This window comes from Myotis nattereri (genome assembly GCF_964212035.1).
Source record: "Myotis nattereri genome assembly, chromosome: 12".
Lineage (NCBI taxonomy): Eukaryota > Metazoa > Chordata > Mammalia > Chiroptera > Vespertilionidae > Myotis > Myotis nattereri.
The window spans coordinates 44,610,347-44,627,941 of NC_138087.1; the positions used below are offsets into that span (position 1 = coordinate 44,610,347).

At 43.9% G+C, this 17,595-nt stretch overlaps 1 protein-coding gene across 1 annotated transcript; it reads right to left on the reverse strand.

Moving 5' to 3' along the window:
- Positions 1–7,133: 7,133 nt before the first annotated feature.
- RFK (riboflavin kinase) lies at positions 7,134–12,509 on the reverse strand. Its single transcript, XM_081103714.1, has 4 exons — positions 12,083–12,509; positions 11,295–11,446; positions 8,686–8,788; positions 7,134–8,356 (listed from the first exon to the last, which is right to left on the reverse strand). The coding sequence occupies exons 1-4, from the start codon at positions 12,162–12,164 to the stop codon at positions 8,226–8,228; spliced, it is 468 nt and encodes a 155-aa protein (XP_080959840.1). The 5' UTR covers positions 12,165–12,509; the 3' UTR covers positions 7,134–8,225.
- Between the last annotated feature and the right edge of the window lie 5,086 nt (positions 12,510–17,595).

The following is a 17,595-nucleotide window of genomic DNA, read 5'->3' on the forward strand; positions in this document are numbered from 1 at the left end:
TACAGAAACAAACTCATCTTTCCTCAAATGTAGACTCTTACTTTGAGCATTTGCAGAAGTCTCCTATGCTGTTCTTTCCTCCACATCCTGAAGGTACCAGAAAAAAATGAAGGGCATGGTGCTCCCTTATTTCCTACAGCTGGGTGAGGTAAAGAGTTTATGATTCCTCCCACAGAAAGGCATTCAACACATATTTCCTGGAGATCTAAATATACCAGGCACCACATGGGATGATGGAGATAACGTCCAATAAATTGGAATTGCTCTGGGAGACTTGTTCCTCCTCAACATCCGGGACATCACCTCATTCCACTTTGTACCCCAGTGCACAGAAGAATTCTACTACACAGTAGTTGTCCCATAAATATTTGTGCAGTGCCTATGTGCTCCCGGAAATCATTGTCTACAGATGAATAACACTGGACCCTACATACTATGATCTAAGGGACAATTTGCTGGGTCCTCTCAAGATGGTGGCAATTACAAGGTTACCTTTGGCCAAGGGACCACTATTACAACAATAATTAGCATTTATCAAGTACATACAGTTTTTCAGCACTTTGCCCTGGCCGTGTGACTCGGTTGGTTGGGCTTCATCCCGTGCACCAAAAGATTGCCAGTTTGATTCCTGGTCAGGGCGCATGCCCAGGGATGTTGACTTGCTCCCTGGTAGGGGGGTGCAGGGGGCAGCTGATCAATGTTCTGCTCTCACATCCATGTTTCTCTCTCCCTGAAAACATCAATAAAAAATCTTTTTTAAAGAAAGCACGTTACATGGAGCAATTTGTTTAATCCCTTTAACCATCATAACAGCCCTATAAAGTAGGCACTATTGTTAGCCAGTATTTCACAGATACGACACTAAGCCACAGAGAGGCAAGATAACCAGCATAGAAACTGGCTCCAGAGGTCGTTTCTAATCTCCCAGATTGCAGCGGCCTAATCCCCCAGAACCAAACACAAGGAGAGTAAACAAAAACAGGAGCTTCCAAACTTTTTTGGACTGCGAACCACAATAAGAGAAAAAATACACACCAACACCTATTTATAAACCTGAAGCACAAGTTGCAGGAAACAATACTTATCTAAATTACATATCTTGTATCATCCTCTAATGAAGCTGATCAGAACCCACTAGTTGGATTTTATGACACACCGTTTAAAAACTCTGGGTTAAGGGAAAGATCCCAGCCCTACCTGGCTGACTCCTGAGCTTGTTGAGCTTAAAGTAGATTCTTTCTCTGAATTTTCCCTTCTGGGGCAACTCAATTGCAATGTCTGTGGTGTGCCCAAAGGTTCCTCTAGGCCAGGGGTGGGCAACCCCTGGCACGCGTGCCAAACATGGCACGCCAGTAACTTTTGCTGGCACGCGAAACCCTCTCTTATAATCTTCCATTTACAATTTTTTTCTTAATATTGACTTTTTTATTTTTCAGATAAATTCAGTGTAGGTGCATCTTAGATAAATAAATAATTTTACATAACAAGTTATCTTAAAAACCATAGACATGGATTGACAAGAGAGGGGAAGAGCAATTTCTATGCCTCTGCCTTAACTCTCCCTGCCTTCCTAGATCCGGCCAGTGTTTTGGTTTCATCCACATACGCTTGTGAATCTTTGTTTTCAGTGATGAATTTTGTTAAGTCTCGTAATAGGAATAGCCTGACGGATGAAAGTAGTAGCTCGTGAATATCTCTGAAGGTCACGAAATATAAACCTGATGTAAAATCTCTGTCATCAGTGATGCAGCAGCAAAAGTCCCACTGATAATATCAAACGGAGTCATAAAGTTTTCTGTCGGACTATCAGTGTACATGTATACATTAAAAAGTAAATGTATTTTTCATCATCAAATACTGTGTTTTTGTTGCTCGATGAATTTTATTATTTCTTCAAGGTTCTTCACATACGTACACCTTAAGAGATATCAAGTAGGCGTAACATGTTCTCAAAAAATTAGGGTTGGCATGCAGAAGAATTTTGAGTCAGAGATTTTGCTGGTTTTGGCACGCACTCACAGAAAGGTTGCCCACCCCTGCTCTAGGCTCTTTAGACCTGAGCTTCTGGATATTCCCTTTGCCCCTCTTCTGCGTCACCTCGCCATCCCAGGCTGCCACCTTGGGTAATTTCTTCAGGTATGGCTCCAGACACATCTGCATATCTGGTCCATGGAGAGCACACACGGTGCCTCCTTCCCTCTCCCCGTCCACCGAGAGCAAATGTGCCACCTTCTCCCTGCTCTGTTGCCTAAAGCCAATATAGCTAGTTTCTCATACAATCCTCATGTCCCTCCTCCCAATGGGCACATGCTCTGATAGATATACCCTTGAAGAGGATAGACAGAGCATACTGAAATTTATCTCCAAAGGAATCCATCCCCCTTCAACCCCACTCCTCTTTAAGTAAGAGGAGGGAGATGGGCAGAACAGGATTCCTTCTCTTAGCATGAACTGCGTTTTTAGGGCTTAGTATTGCAATACAAGGGCATTTAGCATTGTCTACTGCAAAGATTTTACCCTTGACAGGCTCTTCCAGGAATAAGAGTTTCACATTCACATGATTTTACAGATGGGTGGACTATGTGTTTTCCGATGGTCTTAGGCGATCCCTGTGAAAGGGTCATTCGACCCCCAAAGGGGTCGCGACCCACAGGTTGAGAACCATGCGCTAACTAGTGGGCCTCGGGATCACCTACTACTCCACCATCCATAGCTCCCAGGGCCCATGGGCACAACTCCAACAAGGCCAGGCAACCATGCCTGAGTCTACTAAGACGGTATTCCTCTGGAAAGAGGTTGAAGACCTGAGTTCCAACTCAGCTATGGCATTTTCTACCTGTGCAGTTTGAGTCACTGAGTTTCTCTTTGACTTTCAGTTTCTTCATCTGAAGTGTGGTAACATCTGATAGTGGGGAACCACGAAGTGACGCAAACAAAAGCACACTGAAGCTCCTGTTGCTACAAATGCTAACACTTCCCATTGGTCAGTAGATGAAATGGAGAGAATGTAATCACCTATCTCTTGAATCTCCATTGACTTACATACTATTTCTGAAATTTCAATGTGTGCCTTGTTGCCGGGAGCCGGTCCATCCTTGCTGTTTCAAGGGACCTGGCATATATGGCATACCGTTTTTAATATGTTTGCTCACCTTCTTGGCACTATGTGTTTTAACCAAGGTCCCCTCTCTGAGAAAGGTTGTTTTCCCAGGTAGGGATTTTCCCCTGAAGTTAGGGAGGGAATAAAACCCCTTAACTAAGTGCCAGGCGGGTAATTAATCACTTTAACTATGAACAATCATGCTTAAGCTACATAATCTTTACTCCCTGGAATGGAGATAAGAAACGCCCTAACCTTTGGAATAGAGATTGATAGGATTGGAATCAACTGGTATAAATACAGATGTAATAAGACAGCAAGAGACAGAACTTAGAACACAGAACCTAGACTCAGAACCTAGACACAGAACCTACACAGAACCTAGAGACAGAAGAACTTCACTGGAGAGAACATGGCAAAAGATCCTGGACAGAAACTGGCCACAGAACCTAGAGACAGAACCTAGCAAGAGAACATGGCTGAAGAACCTAGAGACAGAACCTGGCTACAGAACCTGGATAGAACATGGCAAGAGAACCTGACTAGAACCTGGCTGGAGAACCTAGCGAGGGAACATGGCTACAGAACCTGGCTGGAGAACCTGAAGAACCTGGCTGGAGAACCTAGCAAGAGAACATGGACACAGAGCCTGGCTGGAGATCCTAACCAGAACTTGGCTGGAGATCCTGACCAGAACTTGGCTAGAGATCCTGGCTAGGCTGCTGATCAACTGAACTCTGTCTCCGTGTCATTCCTTCTTCGCCGACTCCGTCCACACCTTTGGGGAACCCCTGGACCCGCTGGGGCTGGACCCCAGCACCTTGTATCTGTATTTGACTTTTAAAACTGTGTTCTTGGGTTTTTGTTAATTCTCACTCGAGGATATTTTTCCATTGATTTTTAGAGAGAGTGGGAGCTGGGGGGCAGGGGACAGACAGAAACATCGATGTGAGACACTTGGATTGGCTGCCTCCCGCACAAGCCGGGGATCGAGCCTGCAACCAAGGTACATGCCCTTGACCAGAACTGAACCCAGGACCTTTCAGTCCGAGGGCTGATGTTCTATCCACTAAGCCACACTGGCCAGGGCTAAAACTGTGTTCTTACAAAGAACATGATATCCTCAATGTAGCTAAGCTGCTGCAGTAATAGATATTTCCTATTATCCATCCCTTTGCAAGACTGTCTGAAAAGAAAATAAATGTTCAAAAAGGACAGAATCTGAACACTTTCTTCCATCTTTTAAAACTTCAAAAAAGTATTCAAATTAAATCTATAGGAAACAGTAGAAGACAGGTCTAGTTGGTCAAGCTGAGGGCCAGGTGAAAATCCTCATTTGGAAATATGGGTGGAAAAGCAGAGTATTATTAGGGGTTTTGGGGTTCAGTAGATTAAAAAACATAATAAAAAACTTCATTTGACAGAGATACTGTACTGGTGTGGGGAACTTTCAATAAATTAAAAAACCAGCAAATTCGTAAGCGAAACAACTCACTGGGCAGCTATGGAAAATACTTTGAAGACTCAGAGAGGCCTACAGGGACCCTGACATTCACCAGGAATGCCCACGAGTGACTCAGCAATAGGTATTTGTTTAGAGGATCCAACCCACACCAGGAAAGTCCCCTTTTTAGAATTTATGTCCCCTTTGCTTCCAGGAAAGTGCTTATGGTGCTATTATGTATACAAAATGAAATGGTGTGCATGGAAATAGAGAATGGGAACCTTGAGAGAGGGAGAGGCAAGTAACCTAATCAATTCAAACAGAAGTTTAAGTATGACTTAGCAATGGAGGCCTTTAATCAAATGCAGTCTTCAGTAGAACCCACAGATATAAAACAGTTAAAGTACGCAGGGTGAGCAGGGGCAGAGCTTCCCTTGTTTGCCCTCTCACCCAGGGCACTTCCAAGAGGCCCTCAGGGTCTTTGCAGACCATTTTGAAAATCAGGTTTGGTAGTTATTAGAGCTCTTATGATTGGACATCAGCCCTGAGCTTCCCACAAAGCAAGATAAAAAAGGGAAACACTATAGGTTATGTACTTTTCCTTCTTCAGATTAAGAAGGTTTTATCAGTCTCTGGAACATTCTAACTTAGCGTAAGAAATGCTTTTTTTGAATGGCTGAAAAAGTGCATGGACAGCATGTACTCAGGTTATCATTTCCTTCAGAGTTAGATAAGGGTGCTAGATATGTCTTTTTCTTTAACTGCCCAGTTACCTAACCACCTCCTTATGTGTAGAGAATTGTCTCCCACTGTATGCGTCTTAGTGGAAAAGCACGACTCTGGCCAGAACCGGTTTGGCTCAGTGGATAGAGCAGGGGTGGGCAAATTTTTTGACTCGAGGGCCACAATGGGTTCTTAAACTGGACCGGAGGGCCGGAACAAAAGCATGGATGGAGTGTTTGTGTGAACTAATATAAATTCAAAGTAAGCATCATTACATAAAAGGGTACGGTCTTTTTTTTTTTTTTAGTTTTATTCGTTTCAAACGGGCCGGATCCAGCCTGTGGGCCGTAGTTTGCCCACGGCTGGGATAGAGCATTGGCCTGCAGACTCAAGGGTCCCGGGTTCGATTCTGGTCAAGGGCATGTACCTTGGTTGCAGGCACATCCCCAGTGGGGGGCGTGCAGGAGGCAGCTGATCGATGTTTCTCTCTCATCGATGTTTCTGGCTCTCTATCCCTCTCCCTTCCTCTCTGTAAAAAATCAATAAAATATATTTTTAAAAAAAATAAGAAAAGCACGTCTCTGTATAGAAGCTGAAACAGCCAGAAACTCAGTTTCCCAGCCTCCCTTGCAGCTAACACTTGAACAGGTGTCCAAAGCTGGACCAATAAGATTCTGATAGTACAAAGATTACTTTCTGGAACAGGGACAGCCAGCAGTGTGGAGGATGTGTTTCTGGCGGCATTTGGTGGGACTAGAGCACCTTTGCTCCGCACCAGTGGCACTGTCCTCAATGAACTGGCTCTGTGGTGTGACTTTGTCTCTGGTTCTGACCCTTCCGTTCAGAGGTCCCCTTTTCTCACCCAGTCTCCAGCTTTCCTATCCATTTTCTGAGCTAGCCATGATCTCCCAATAAATTCCTTCCCTGCTCAGATCGGCCAGAATCCATTTCTGTTACTTGTGACCAGTCAGATTCCCAATTCAAGTGGTAATAACATACGAGGCTTAGGTCTGCTATGGAAAAGACAAAAGATGACACAGTGCACTGAATATTTGTGTTTGTAACTTAGAACTCAACTATATGGGCTCGTTGGACAAGAGTATGAGAGAGGAAAGAAACTTATTTGTTCAGTTATCCTTGGCAGCTCAAAACCAACCAAGGCCACTACTGTCCCCGAATAATGAAGCCTTAGCCAAAATACACAAAAAAATAAAAACCTTGATTCCCAGCTCTAGTTAAGCATCGTGAAGGAGACAATCAATCGATGTTCCTCTCATATCAATGTTTCTCTTCTCTCCCTCCTTTTCTTTCCACTCTCTAGAAAAAGAAAAAAATATCCTTGGGTGGGGATTAACAAAAAAAAGATACACTGTTTGCCATGAATTTATCCATGCTTCCCCTTCTCCAACATTAACTTTAAATATTATAAACTAGAGACCCGATGCATGAAATTAATGCAAGAGTAGGCCTTCTTTTCCCCGGCTGCTGGCTTCCCCCTGGCTCATGAGACCCGGGCTTCCTTCACAGCCCTGGCTTTGTCCGGAAGGTCGTCTGGTCTACTTAGCATATTATGCTTTTATTATTATAGATACCTAATATTTGTTAAAATCAGTTCTCTGTGTAGGTTAGGGAAATAGGACTTGTAATAAGTTATCTTTAAAATTATCTTCTATATACCTTTGTCTCCATCCCAACCAAATCTGATGCCAAAGTGAATAATACAATCAATGTACTGCTTCTGGGGCCCAAAAGACTCTGTAATCAATCTCTTAAGCATCCAAAGATTTTTAACTTCTGTCAATATAAACAAAAGTCTCAGTGACCAAAACACACTTTAGTTGTTAGGAAGAAAAAACGCACAGTATGAACATTATGAAACTAAGACTTTATTATAGTTTACCCCCAAGCTACAAGCGTTCTTTATCATTAAATCACATGTTCATACACAATCACAACAGTTTGCTGTATTATGTGAACATACCATCACATTAAGTATAAATAGTTTTCTATTTCATAGCTTAATTGGCTCATAAACAGTTTCCCTAGGAGGAAAAAAGTGTTTTGTGTTCTTTAAGAAACTGGCATATATAAATGAAGAGCTACATGTTCACTTAGACTTTGAGTAAACCTAAAGATGAAGCTTTTGGGGGTTTTCATATAGTGAACGCTGGAATGGTGGCGATAGATGCAATCCTTTGCAAGTCAGAGGATATTCTAAATGGAAAAAACTTGACATGCGATTGTTTAAAGGAAAAAAATAATCAAAGTCAAGAAAAAAATGTTGAATATCTACTCTTAAAGAGAACAGTGCTATACAATACAAAAATGAAACCTACACATTCAAAATACACTCATTTTAATGTCTTAAAAGACAGACCAAAATAACTGATAGGCAGAGAGTCCAGACCAATCATAGCTGAGGCAGATGTAAAAACAAACAAACATGATATAATGATTTGACCTCTAATTTTCCATAAAGAAAATTAGTCATGACTAATTAAAATTTCACGAGTACTTATGTTTGTAGTAATATTTTAATGCACAAAATATAAAAAATACAATGTGTGAGTTTTCCCTCTTAGGTTTATAAGATATCAAACCTGTTTTAATACATTTACTTTTAAAAGCCTTCTATTTAGCAGCACATGCTATACAAGTACATACACGCTAGTCTTTTACTATAATTTAGTTTTCATTTCAAACTAGTGACTTGCCTTTTTACCCATTGCTTTATACATTTCATTTCCCTTATAAAACACTTGATATTTCTAGTGGTAAATTTTAGTCAACATATTACATAGACAAAATCTGGATTTTTAAAATGAATATTGTTAGTACTGTAGCATGATGGGTTTAATTGAACATGAAGCATAATAAAAATTACATTGTACTGCTTAAATTAAGTCACAGCTGTAGGATTTTAGAGAACAATGAATGACTAAGTAAGATGAGTTTTCATCAGTGGCCATTCATTATTTTGCTTTTCGGAACCTGGAAGAAATTGTCTTCTTTGAGTTTCAAATGCTCTGGTAAATCTAGTCGTTTCTTAGCTTCCTCAATATCACCTTGAATTGCTGAAATAAGTGACTCTGCGAGAGAATATAAAGATAATGAGAACTGCAGCTATACTTTTTACTACTCCTATGCTCAACCTCTCCAAAATACTCCCCTCAAGGCTGGCTGTGTCTGTGGATCAGGATAGTTATCTAGTAATTGTTCTACCCATTCTTCCAGACTTAAGTAAAAAAGAATAATTCCTCATATGGTTGTTGTGAGGATAAAATGAGTTAATCCATGTAAGGCACTTAATACAATGCCTGACACATATTAAATGCTCAAATATTATCTGTACTGCCATGGTTATTACTAATAGAAGGAGAAGTAGCTGCAACGATACTTAATATAACTAAGAACTTACCTAAAGAATCAAAGTTCTTTTCTGGTCTGAGGTAGCCAGCAATGGCCACATTGAGGATTTCCCCATAGAAGTCCTCTTTGAAGGTATGCATGATATGAGTTTCCTGCAGTCAAGAAATGTTTAGAAAAAAATTATTACCATCCCATTTACAGAATAAAGCTGAAATTTGAAATACACATATTAATGGTGGAATAATTTAAATAAAACAATCAACCCTGGTTAGATCTTGAAAGACAGGTTAAAACATATAGTTTTTCCTGCATTCCTCCACTGTTCCTGTTCCTGCCCCTGGCCTTACATGTAAACATTAGTAAAGTAGAAGTTACACCACAAATCTAGCATGATTTGCTGCTTATAGAAAAAGTCATGCAGCAAAGTAATTAAGAGTCTTACCAAGGTGAAAAAACTGAGCAAAGACATCGAAGAGGGAATCATTGTAAGAGATGTTTCCGCTAATAGAACTAGCTGTAAAGTTAACCAGGATCCATGTGTCTCTAACACACTCATTTCAGAAACTTTTGAGGGCTATCCAAAACTGAAGACTGATGTGGGGGGTAGAAGAGCCCAAGCAGGTTCCTGATCTAGGAATGATGTAACAAATGGGTACAACATGTGTTGAAATAAAATGGTGCAGGGGGTAGAAGCAGCTCTGGAAATCTGAATTTAGTAGGTGCCTATAAAAAAAACAACACAAACCTGAGCTCAAAAGGCAGAACAAGCAATGTAAAGAGCAAGCAAATGCACAAGGCAGTTGAGGCTGGATTGGGATGGTGGCACTGGGAACTGAGAGGGTTACACAATTTGGAAACATGTAACTTGAGACTAGAAGTATAATTTCAAGTGTGTAACTTAATCTATTAAGCTAAGTTTTCTTTTTTCTCTTATATAAAACTAGAGGCCCAATGCACGAAATTCATGCAAGAGTAGGCCCTCCTTCCCACCGGCTGCCGGCTTCCCTTGCAGCCCCAGCTTCCTCTGGAAGGTTGCCTAATTAGCATATCATGCTTTTATTATAACCTAGTCTTTCATAATCTTTTGAGTTTGTTTGGGTGGGGCAGGGTCATGGTCCTTTCAGGACATTAATATGGGCTCTCTCCAAGTGTCCCTAACTAAAACTCTGCATGCAAATTAATGGTGTTTATGGATTTTATGAAGTCCATAAAAAAAAAAAGAGAGAACTGATTTAAACAATTTTTAAAAAGAAAATATAGATACTAGAAACTTTTCTTGCCCTAACCGGTTTGGCTCAGTGGATAGAGCATCAGTCTCTGGACTCAAGGGTCCCGGGTTCGATTCCGGTCAAGGGCATGTACCTTCGTTGCGGGCACATCCTCAGTGGGGAGTGTGCAGGAGGCAGCTGACCGATGTTTCTCTCTCATCGATGTTTCTAATTCTCTATCCCTCTCCCTTCCTCTCTGTAAAAAATCAATAAAATATATTAAAAAAAAGAGAAACTTTTCTTAAAGCTCTTATTAGAGCTTTGGTTTTGTTAGATGACTAAACCGTTTGTTTATACTAGAATTGAACTTAAGAGAAGAGCACTAAGTTAAGATAAAGTCTCAGGTCGCACATTTGGCTTTTAAAAGGATACCTTAACCTCTTTGGAGCCCAGTTTTCTCATCTGTAATTGAGGGATGAGTTAGGAGAGAAATGACAAAAATGTCCACTTTCCCTAAATTGATATACAGATTCAATGCTATGCCAATCAAAATCTTAGAGTTCTTTATAATGACAGAAACTGAGGAACAAATATAACCAGAGACAGAGAAGCATGGAACAGACTGAGGACTCATGGGGGGGGGGGGGCGGGGGGAGGGCAGAAAGAGATTAACCAAAGAACTTATATGCATATATGCATAACCTATGGACACAGACATGTGAAGGCCTGGGGGGGGGGAGGGGAGCGAGGAGGGTGAAGGGGACATCTGTAATACTTTCAACAATAAGCTTCTAAAAAGCTGTAAGGCATATAGAAAACAAATAGCAATAGCTTAAGTCCTTCCTTATCAATTAGTAGATTAATCAAAAGGCAGAGATTAGCAGGATGATTAAAAAGATAAGAGCCAACTATACACTGACAAGATTCACTTTAGATCTAGAGACAAAGTTTTAAAATGAAAGGGAAAAGTTACAGTCAAATAGTAACTAAGTACTTAGCTTTTAAATCCTTCAAGTGTGATGCCAAAAATTTGGAATTTACACTAGGTTGTGGTTACCATTGACGGAGCCCATACGTCTATACGTATACCTAATACTGCATCGTACTCTAAATTTGCGGTTCTCAACCTGTGGGTTGCGACCCTTTGGGGGTCGCCTAAGACCATCGGAAAACACATATATAGTTACATATTGTTTTTGTGATTAATCACTATGCTTTAATTATGTTCAATTTGTAACAATGCAAATACATCCTGCACATCAGATATTTACATTAGGATTCATAACAGTAGCAAAATTACAGTTACGAAGTAGCAACAAAAATAATTTTATGGTTGGGGGTCATCACAACATGAGGAACTGTATTAAAGGGTCGCGGCATTAGGAAGGTTGAGAACCACTGATCTAAATCGCCATTCCATTTCCAGTTACAGAGTGAAACACATTCTTACCATGGACTTCTTCGTGTTCTTGTAGTATGGGTTCCATCCTATGCTCAGCACCATCTTATGGACTTCTCCGGTTCCCACACTGGCCCATCCGTAATAAATGCCAGTGGACACATCAGCGGGAAGATTATCGACCACGTGTTCAGGAAAGTTGGCTTAAAAACAGAAGTAAATATTCTGAGTGTTAAGAGTTTCACAACCTTTATAAAAATCGTACCCAAAGCTAAATAGGTTCTAAAGATTTCTAGGGCTTTTCCTATGGATCAATCCTACCATTTCATTTTTTTTTTTAAACTTTTAATTCTTTGGTTAAAGTATTATATATGTCTCTTTCCCCCCCCTCCCCCCACCCCATTGACCTGTTTCTCATCCAGCTGCCTATGTTATCACTTGGGCACAATCTAATAATAAGATTTTTTTAAAAAAATAACCCTACAATTGGCTTGAGAATTTAACCAATCTGCCCAAATTACGATTCCTAACGGCCAAGGCTCCTGCCACGCTTGGCAGCTCTATCACGACAGGTTATACAGGCGGCAAAGGGGGACCCCAAAACTCAGCTCCTGCTTCCTGCCCTCCCCACCCCTCAAGCCAGGAGCCCGGAGAACCCGAAGCCACGGGCCAGGACCTGCTCCCGCGGCCCTACTGAAGACCCTCCGCCTACACAGCGCGGGAATCGGCAGAGGGGAGGGCGTCACCCCGTCCGCAGCCGCAGCCGCAGCCCCGAGCCCCGACTGACGTCCCGCTCCCACGTGACCCGTCTCGGCGGCCCCGCGCCCTCTCGCGCTCACCCGTGGGGATGCCCAGCTGCTTGGAGCCGCGGCCAAAGCCCCGCACGACCTCGCCGCGGCAGAAGTACGGCAGAGGCTTCATGACGCCGTCCGCTCGGCTCTCGGGCTGCGGCCCAGTCCTCAGGTCCGGAGGAGCCGCCGTGGAGGTGGTGCCCGGACCCCCGGACCAGCCGGGGGACGCGGGCGGGAGCGCGGCCGGCGGGCCGGGCAGGAGCACAACGGGCTGCGCGGCGCCGAGGACACTCCGGGCAAGTCCCTCCCGCTGCTGATCCAACAGAAGCTGCCTGGCGACTGGGACGCTGGGTGTCCGCCTCGGGAGCGGCGGGGACGGCCGGGATAAATGCGATGGTGGGCGTGGAGGGCGGTGGGGGCGGGCCTTCGCGGAGGGACCCCCAACCAATCGAGCGCCACGCGCCTGCGCAGATTCACGGTCCAGAGAAGCGGAGCGCGTCCGGCTTCCGTAGCCCCGCCCACCGAGGCCCCGCCTCCGCTTGGGCCCCGCCCCCGCCGTGGCCCCGCCCCCAGGCCGTGCGCTGCTTCTGGGAGTTTTCCACGCCCAGGCCCTTCGAATTGCGGCGGGGACTCGGTTTTTCAGCCTGGCGGCTTTGAAGGCGCCGTTCTGGGACCGTAATACTCAGTGGTTTTTTTGTTTGTTTTTCCCTTCCTCGTTTTCATTAAGATCCTGACGCCAAATAGAAACATTCTTTGGGTCCTTGGCAACCACTCGATTGCTTGTCATTCACTCCTCCCGCACTTAAACATTTGTTAAAGTTCCAAAATTCCAGGTCAGAGCTCACCTCTTCGAGAGGCCTTCCCGCCCTGGCCGGCCTGGCTCAGCGGATGGGGCGTCAGCCTGCAGACTGAAGGGTCCTGGGTTCGATTCCGGTCAAGGGCACATGCCCGGGTTGCCGGTTCGGTCCTCAGTAGGAGGCAGGAGGCAGCCGATCAGTGGTTCTCTCTCATCATTGATGTTCTGTCTCTCCCTCTTCCTCTCTGAAATCAATAAAAATATATTTTAAAAAATAATAAAAAAGCTTTAAAAAAGAGGCCTTTCCCACCTGCCTGCCCTAAGTGGCCTCCATTTGACCGTGGTCTGAAGTTCTATCAGAATGTGAGCTCCAGAGGCGCAGGGCCTCGTCTGTGACCAGTGGAAGGCTACAATGATGCCGTCCCCGACCCCCGCACCCCAGGAGGCACGCAGCCTCCTACCCACGCTCCCTCCTAGGCTGTGTTCCAGCCACTTCATGACCCTGATGAAAGGCTTGATCTCCGCTGCAATGCAAATGCGTGAGTGTCAAGGTTACCCCCAGAAGGACAGCTCGGGAGATACACATGACTCACAAAGTCATCCTCCTTGTCTCAGTCTTAAGAAGTCCTCTTTTACCTTTCCCTACTGAAGGGGAGCAGAGTGTGCCACCCCAAAAGATGCCTCTTTGGGGACATGGGTAACTTTAGGCTGGTGAATATAAAAAAGCAGGTGTGGGGGGAGCTCTGAAAACCAAGTATAAGTTGCCCTTTGTAAGAGAATATTCACGTTTGTGAAGGAAAGCTGCAAGGGTGTTGCCCTCACTGTACCCGGAAGAGGAGGCTATCAAAATCTCTGTAAAGCTGTTAACAATGAAGAGGGTGTGGACTTCTGCGTAACAGTCTTATCCTTGTTAACTGCTTTTCCTGGGTACCTCCGGTCACCGACTCCCACCCCCAACATCATCTTTTGCCTTTAGCTGAAGGTGACATTTAAGGCGATGGCTTCCACCATTTTGCCAACTTACTTGGTGTTGCTGGGTCTCTCCTGCGTGTAAGGAGGCCTGCGTGTTATTAAATGTAAATTTTTCTCCTGCTAGTCTGCTTTGTGTCAATTTAATCGTTACACCACCCAGAAGAACCTTGAAGGGTAGAGGAAATTTTTTTTTCACGAACACTACAAATGTGTGGGAAGTTTTGTCCAGACTTAGCTATTACTTTTGTTACCGAGAAAATCCACCAGCCCAGAATGGTGTCCCTGGTGCTACATTCCTGGACACCAACCCTACAATAACCAGAATGGTGAGCCGAGGTCTTTTTCCCAGGCTCATGTCTCGCAGTGCTGAAGAATGAGCTGCACAGACCAGAAGATTGAAGCAAGAGCGTGGAAAATGTATTACAAGCAGATTCAGACTCCCTTCATGGGGAGTGGGGGCCCAGTAATGGGCCGCCCCCCCTAAGCCTTGTGGTCCAGGGGTATATATTTGCTACAAGCCTGCTTCTATATCTGTGTCACCTGATTGATTCCCTCATTGTTCTTGCTCAGCAAGGGACCTGAACGTTCCCGGTTTCTATGTGTTCTTTCGCTGTTCCTACGCTGAACTTGCTCTGTTTCCATGCGTTCATACACATTGTTCCTACAGGCCCTCCCTTGTTTTCCCTGCCTCCCGCTTTGAGTCCAGAAACATTTTATTATTTCTGCTTGGTTGGTTCCTGTGATTATGCTTGCTCAAACTGCCGTGTCTGCCCCTGCCTTTTCCTCCTGCCTTTGTTTCCCACTGGGCCCCTGCCTTATCTGCCTGCCTTTCAAGTTAACCCTCTCACCTAGATTTAATACCTGACCCAACTGTTGTTTCAGACTTTCCTGAAAAATCAGACAGAGGGCGAAAAACCAGGACTACAGGCTTTATTAGAGGAGAAGCACCTGCCGGGCTGTCTCGCAAGGGGAGAGCAGCAACACGTGCAGGGGTGGGCACGCCTTTTGAGGGGCGGAATGGGAAGGGGTGGGGGGCTTAGTGTACTCGGCGCACACTGATTGGTCGCTTACTGCATTGTCCATACAGGACAAGGGCTTAGGGTATTTGGCAGGTGTGAATTGGTGGTCCAAGGTATAGTCCATATAAGGTACCTGGTTAGTCACTCAGGTATTTCTGGGCTGCTGGTTACGTCATACTCCACCCACCAGTTGGGGGAAGGGAGGATCTATCATTTCCCAGTCACCAAATGACTATCTGAAGAGTAGTGTATACAGGGTGGATACTCTTGACAAAGGGATTACTTACATTCACTGGTGGGACCAAGAGGGATGATGCAAGATCTCATCATGCTACTTAGAATGGCAGGCAGTTTAAAACTTATTAATTGTTAGTATATGATTGTCTAACCACTATGCTGTACACATGAAACCAATACGAAATGATATTTTAAAACTTTAAAGAATAAAAGTAAATAAACTTCATTGCTACAGAATAATAAGAAGCTAGGAACATTCCAGGACAAGTGGGATAGGGAAACTAAGACAATTAAGGAAAATAGCAGTTTGCAGCCACCTAGTAAATCCCATCTTCCCTAAACCAAGGACACTTCAGAGGAAATGGTTTGTACTTCTCCCTCGGCCTCTCCACCCTCAAAGGGCGAGGAGGCCTGCTCACACTCACGCTCTTTCTTGTCCTTGGCTGGATTCGAACCTCAGTCCCTTCAATCCCCAGTCCGATGCTCTATCCACTGAGCCAAACCAATCTACACTCTTCTCCTCTCTATTTTTTTAGGGCCTAAAGCAGAGGCTTTCAATCACCTTTTTTTTTTTTTCAATGGTAGATTCAACTAATACCACTTGTTGAGGTTAAAGCGCTCACGTTTGCCTCTTGTTGATCACTGAGAGGGAAAGAAGTCTACAGGGCCCCTGGAGTTAAAGTGTGAAATCCCTACACGAGGAGAGAGAAAAGGAGAATATGTCATTTTTTCCATGTCTCTAATATTCAGATATATTCCCCCAAGAAAATTGGGGAGAAGAGACAGGGAATAAGGTTATGTGTACCTAGCTCCTGATAAGCCTCCTCGAACTCTGAAAGAATAACAGGAGAACTCCCTGTGGACTAAAAGGCATCTCTGATCAGCCTCAGTCTTGAAGAAAGTCTTGGCTTAATAGTCCTTTTCCAGAGAGCAGGTTGCCTAACTTAGTGAAGAAGTTGCACCATGTGTATGTTTTCCATCCCATTCCTCTGACTCATCCTCTTAGATTTCTTCTCCACAAAGCCAATTTAACAGTTGTATCTCAGACTCAGGCTCAAAAACCTCTCGGATGAGTTCTCACACCTGTATCCTACTCTCACCTCACCCTAGCATAACCATGTGTACATGTTTATCTACATTAAAAGATGGTGAGAACATCAAGAGAGAATATTAGGAGAGCTATGGGTATATTGACTACTTATTATCTCATCCTAATATCTAATTTTTTATTGCAGTTCTTCCAGAGCAGTCCAAATAAGACCCCAGAGGCTTGAAATAGTGTACAAGTTGGGGAATTATGATGTGTTCCAACCATAAAGTGAAAGAAAGTCTGGAAGGAGATGACATTGGAGAAAGGGGTCCCAGGCTGTCTTCAGATGGAAATCATTACAAAGCCTCTCTTTCCCACACTCCCTCTTCACTCTCTTTCTCCCTTTCACCAGGTTCACCTATTTGCTTTAAAATAACCCCTCAATTGAAAATTGAAAACAATTCAGGCCTTACTCAGGATTTTCACCTTTATCCTGAGAACAATAGGAAACCATTTGGCAGACTTAATTAAATGAGTGGTCAGAGCAGGTTTTCTTTTAAAGTTTATTCTCACTGCTGCATTGAGAATGGTCTGAGAAGGAATGGACAAGAAAGATTTGGAAAGAGCAGTCAGGTGGTGATAGGTAAGAGAGATCATGGTGAATTGAAGGGGTGGTAGCAATAAGATAGAAGGAGTATTGGACAGGTGTGGAAAGTATTTCTATGGTAGAATTGATAGGTCTTGCTGATGGGTTGAATGATCTTTTACCCTCTCTGCCTCTACCCCCTTGGGCATTTAACTTTGAAGTGTCCTCTGCCTCTGTCTCTGGACTTGACCATGTGCCTGGCTTTGGGTAATAGAATGAAGCAGAAGTGCAAGTATGGTGCTTCTAAGTCTACAACTCGAGAGGCCTTGCTCTTTCTTGTGTTTCTGTCACCTCCATGAGGACATTCCTGAGGTAGCTACTGGCATGGAACAGATACGTGGCAGAGACTTGAAGAGCCCAGTCAGCCCAGTTAAGACTCGTCTAGATCAGTGGTCGGCAAACTCATTAGTCAGCAGAGCCAAACATCAACAGTACAATGATTGAAATTTCTTTTGAGAGCCAAATGTTTTAGACTTAAACTATATAGGTAGGTACATTGTTATTAACTTAATTAGGGTACTTCTAAGGCTTAGGAAGAGCCACACTCAAGGGGCCAAAGAGCATGTGGCTCTCGAGCCGCAGTTTGCCAACCACAGTCTTAGGTGACCCCTGTGAAAGGGTTGTTCTACCCCCAAAGGGGTCGCGACCCACAGGTTGAGAACCACTGGAGTAGAGGAAAGGGAAGGTAAGCACATGGGCTATGAAGTCAGAATGACACAGGGGGAGGCGCTGACCATAGAGGCCTACCACTCTGACCTGAGAAGAGATACTTGGCTACTGGGATGGAGCCAGTGCAAGCCTGGGAAAATTCGGGAAGCTGATTGGTTATTTTGGAAAAGCTTGTTCCTCCCAAGCCTGAGA

What these genes read in the sequence shown, in the direction of transcription:
- RFK (XM_081103714.1), bottom strand. Translation starts at nt 12,164, where the DNA reads ATGAAGCCTCTGCCGTACTTCTGCCGCGGCGAGGTCGTGCGGGGCTTT. An exon ending in AGAACACGAAGAAGTCCATG is followed by an intron (nt 8,789 to 11,294) that starts GTAAGAATGTGT and finishes TCTTGACTGCAG; the next exon opens with GAAACTCATATCATGCATAC. An exon ending in AAAGAACTTTGATTCTTTAG is followed by an intron (nt 8,357 to 8,685) that starts GTAAGTTCTTAG and finishes ATTCTCTCGCAG; the next exon opens with AGTCACTTATTTCAGCAATT.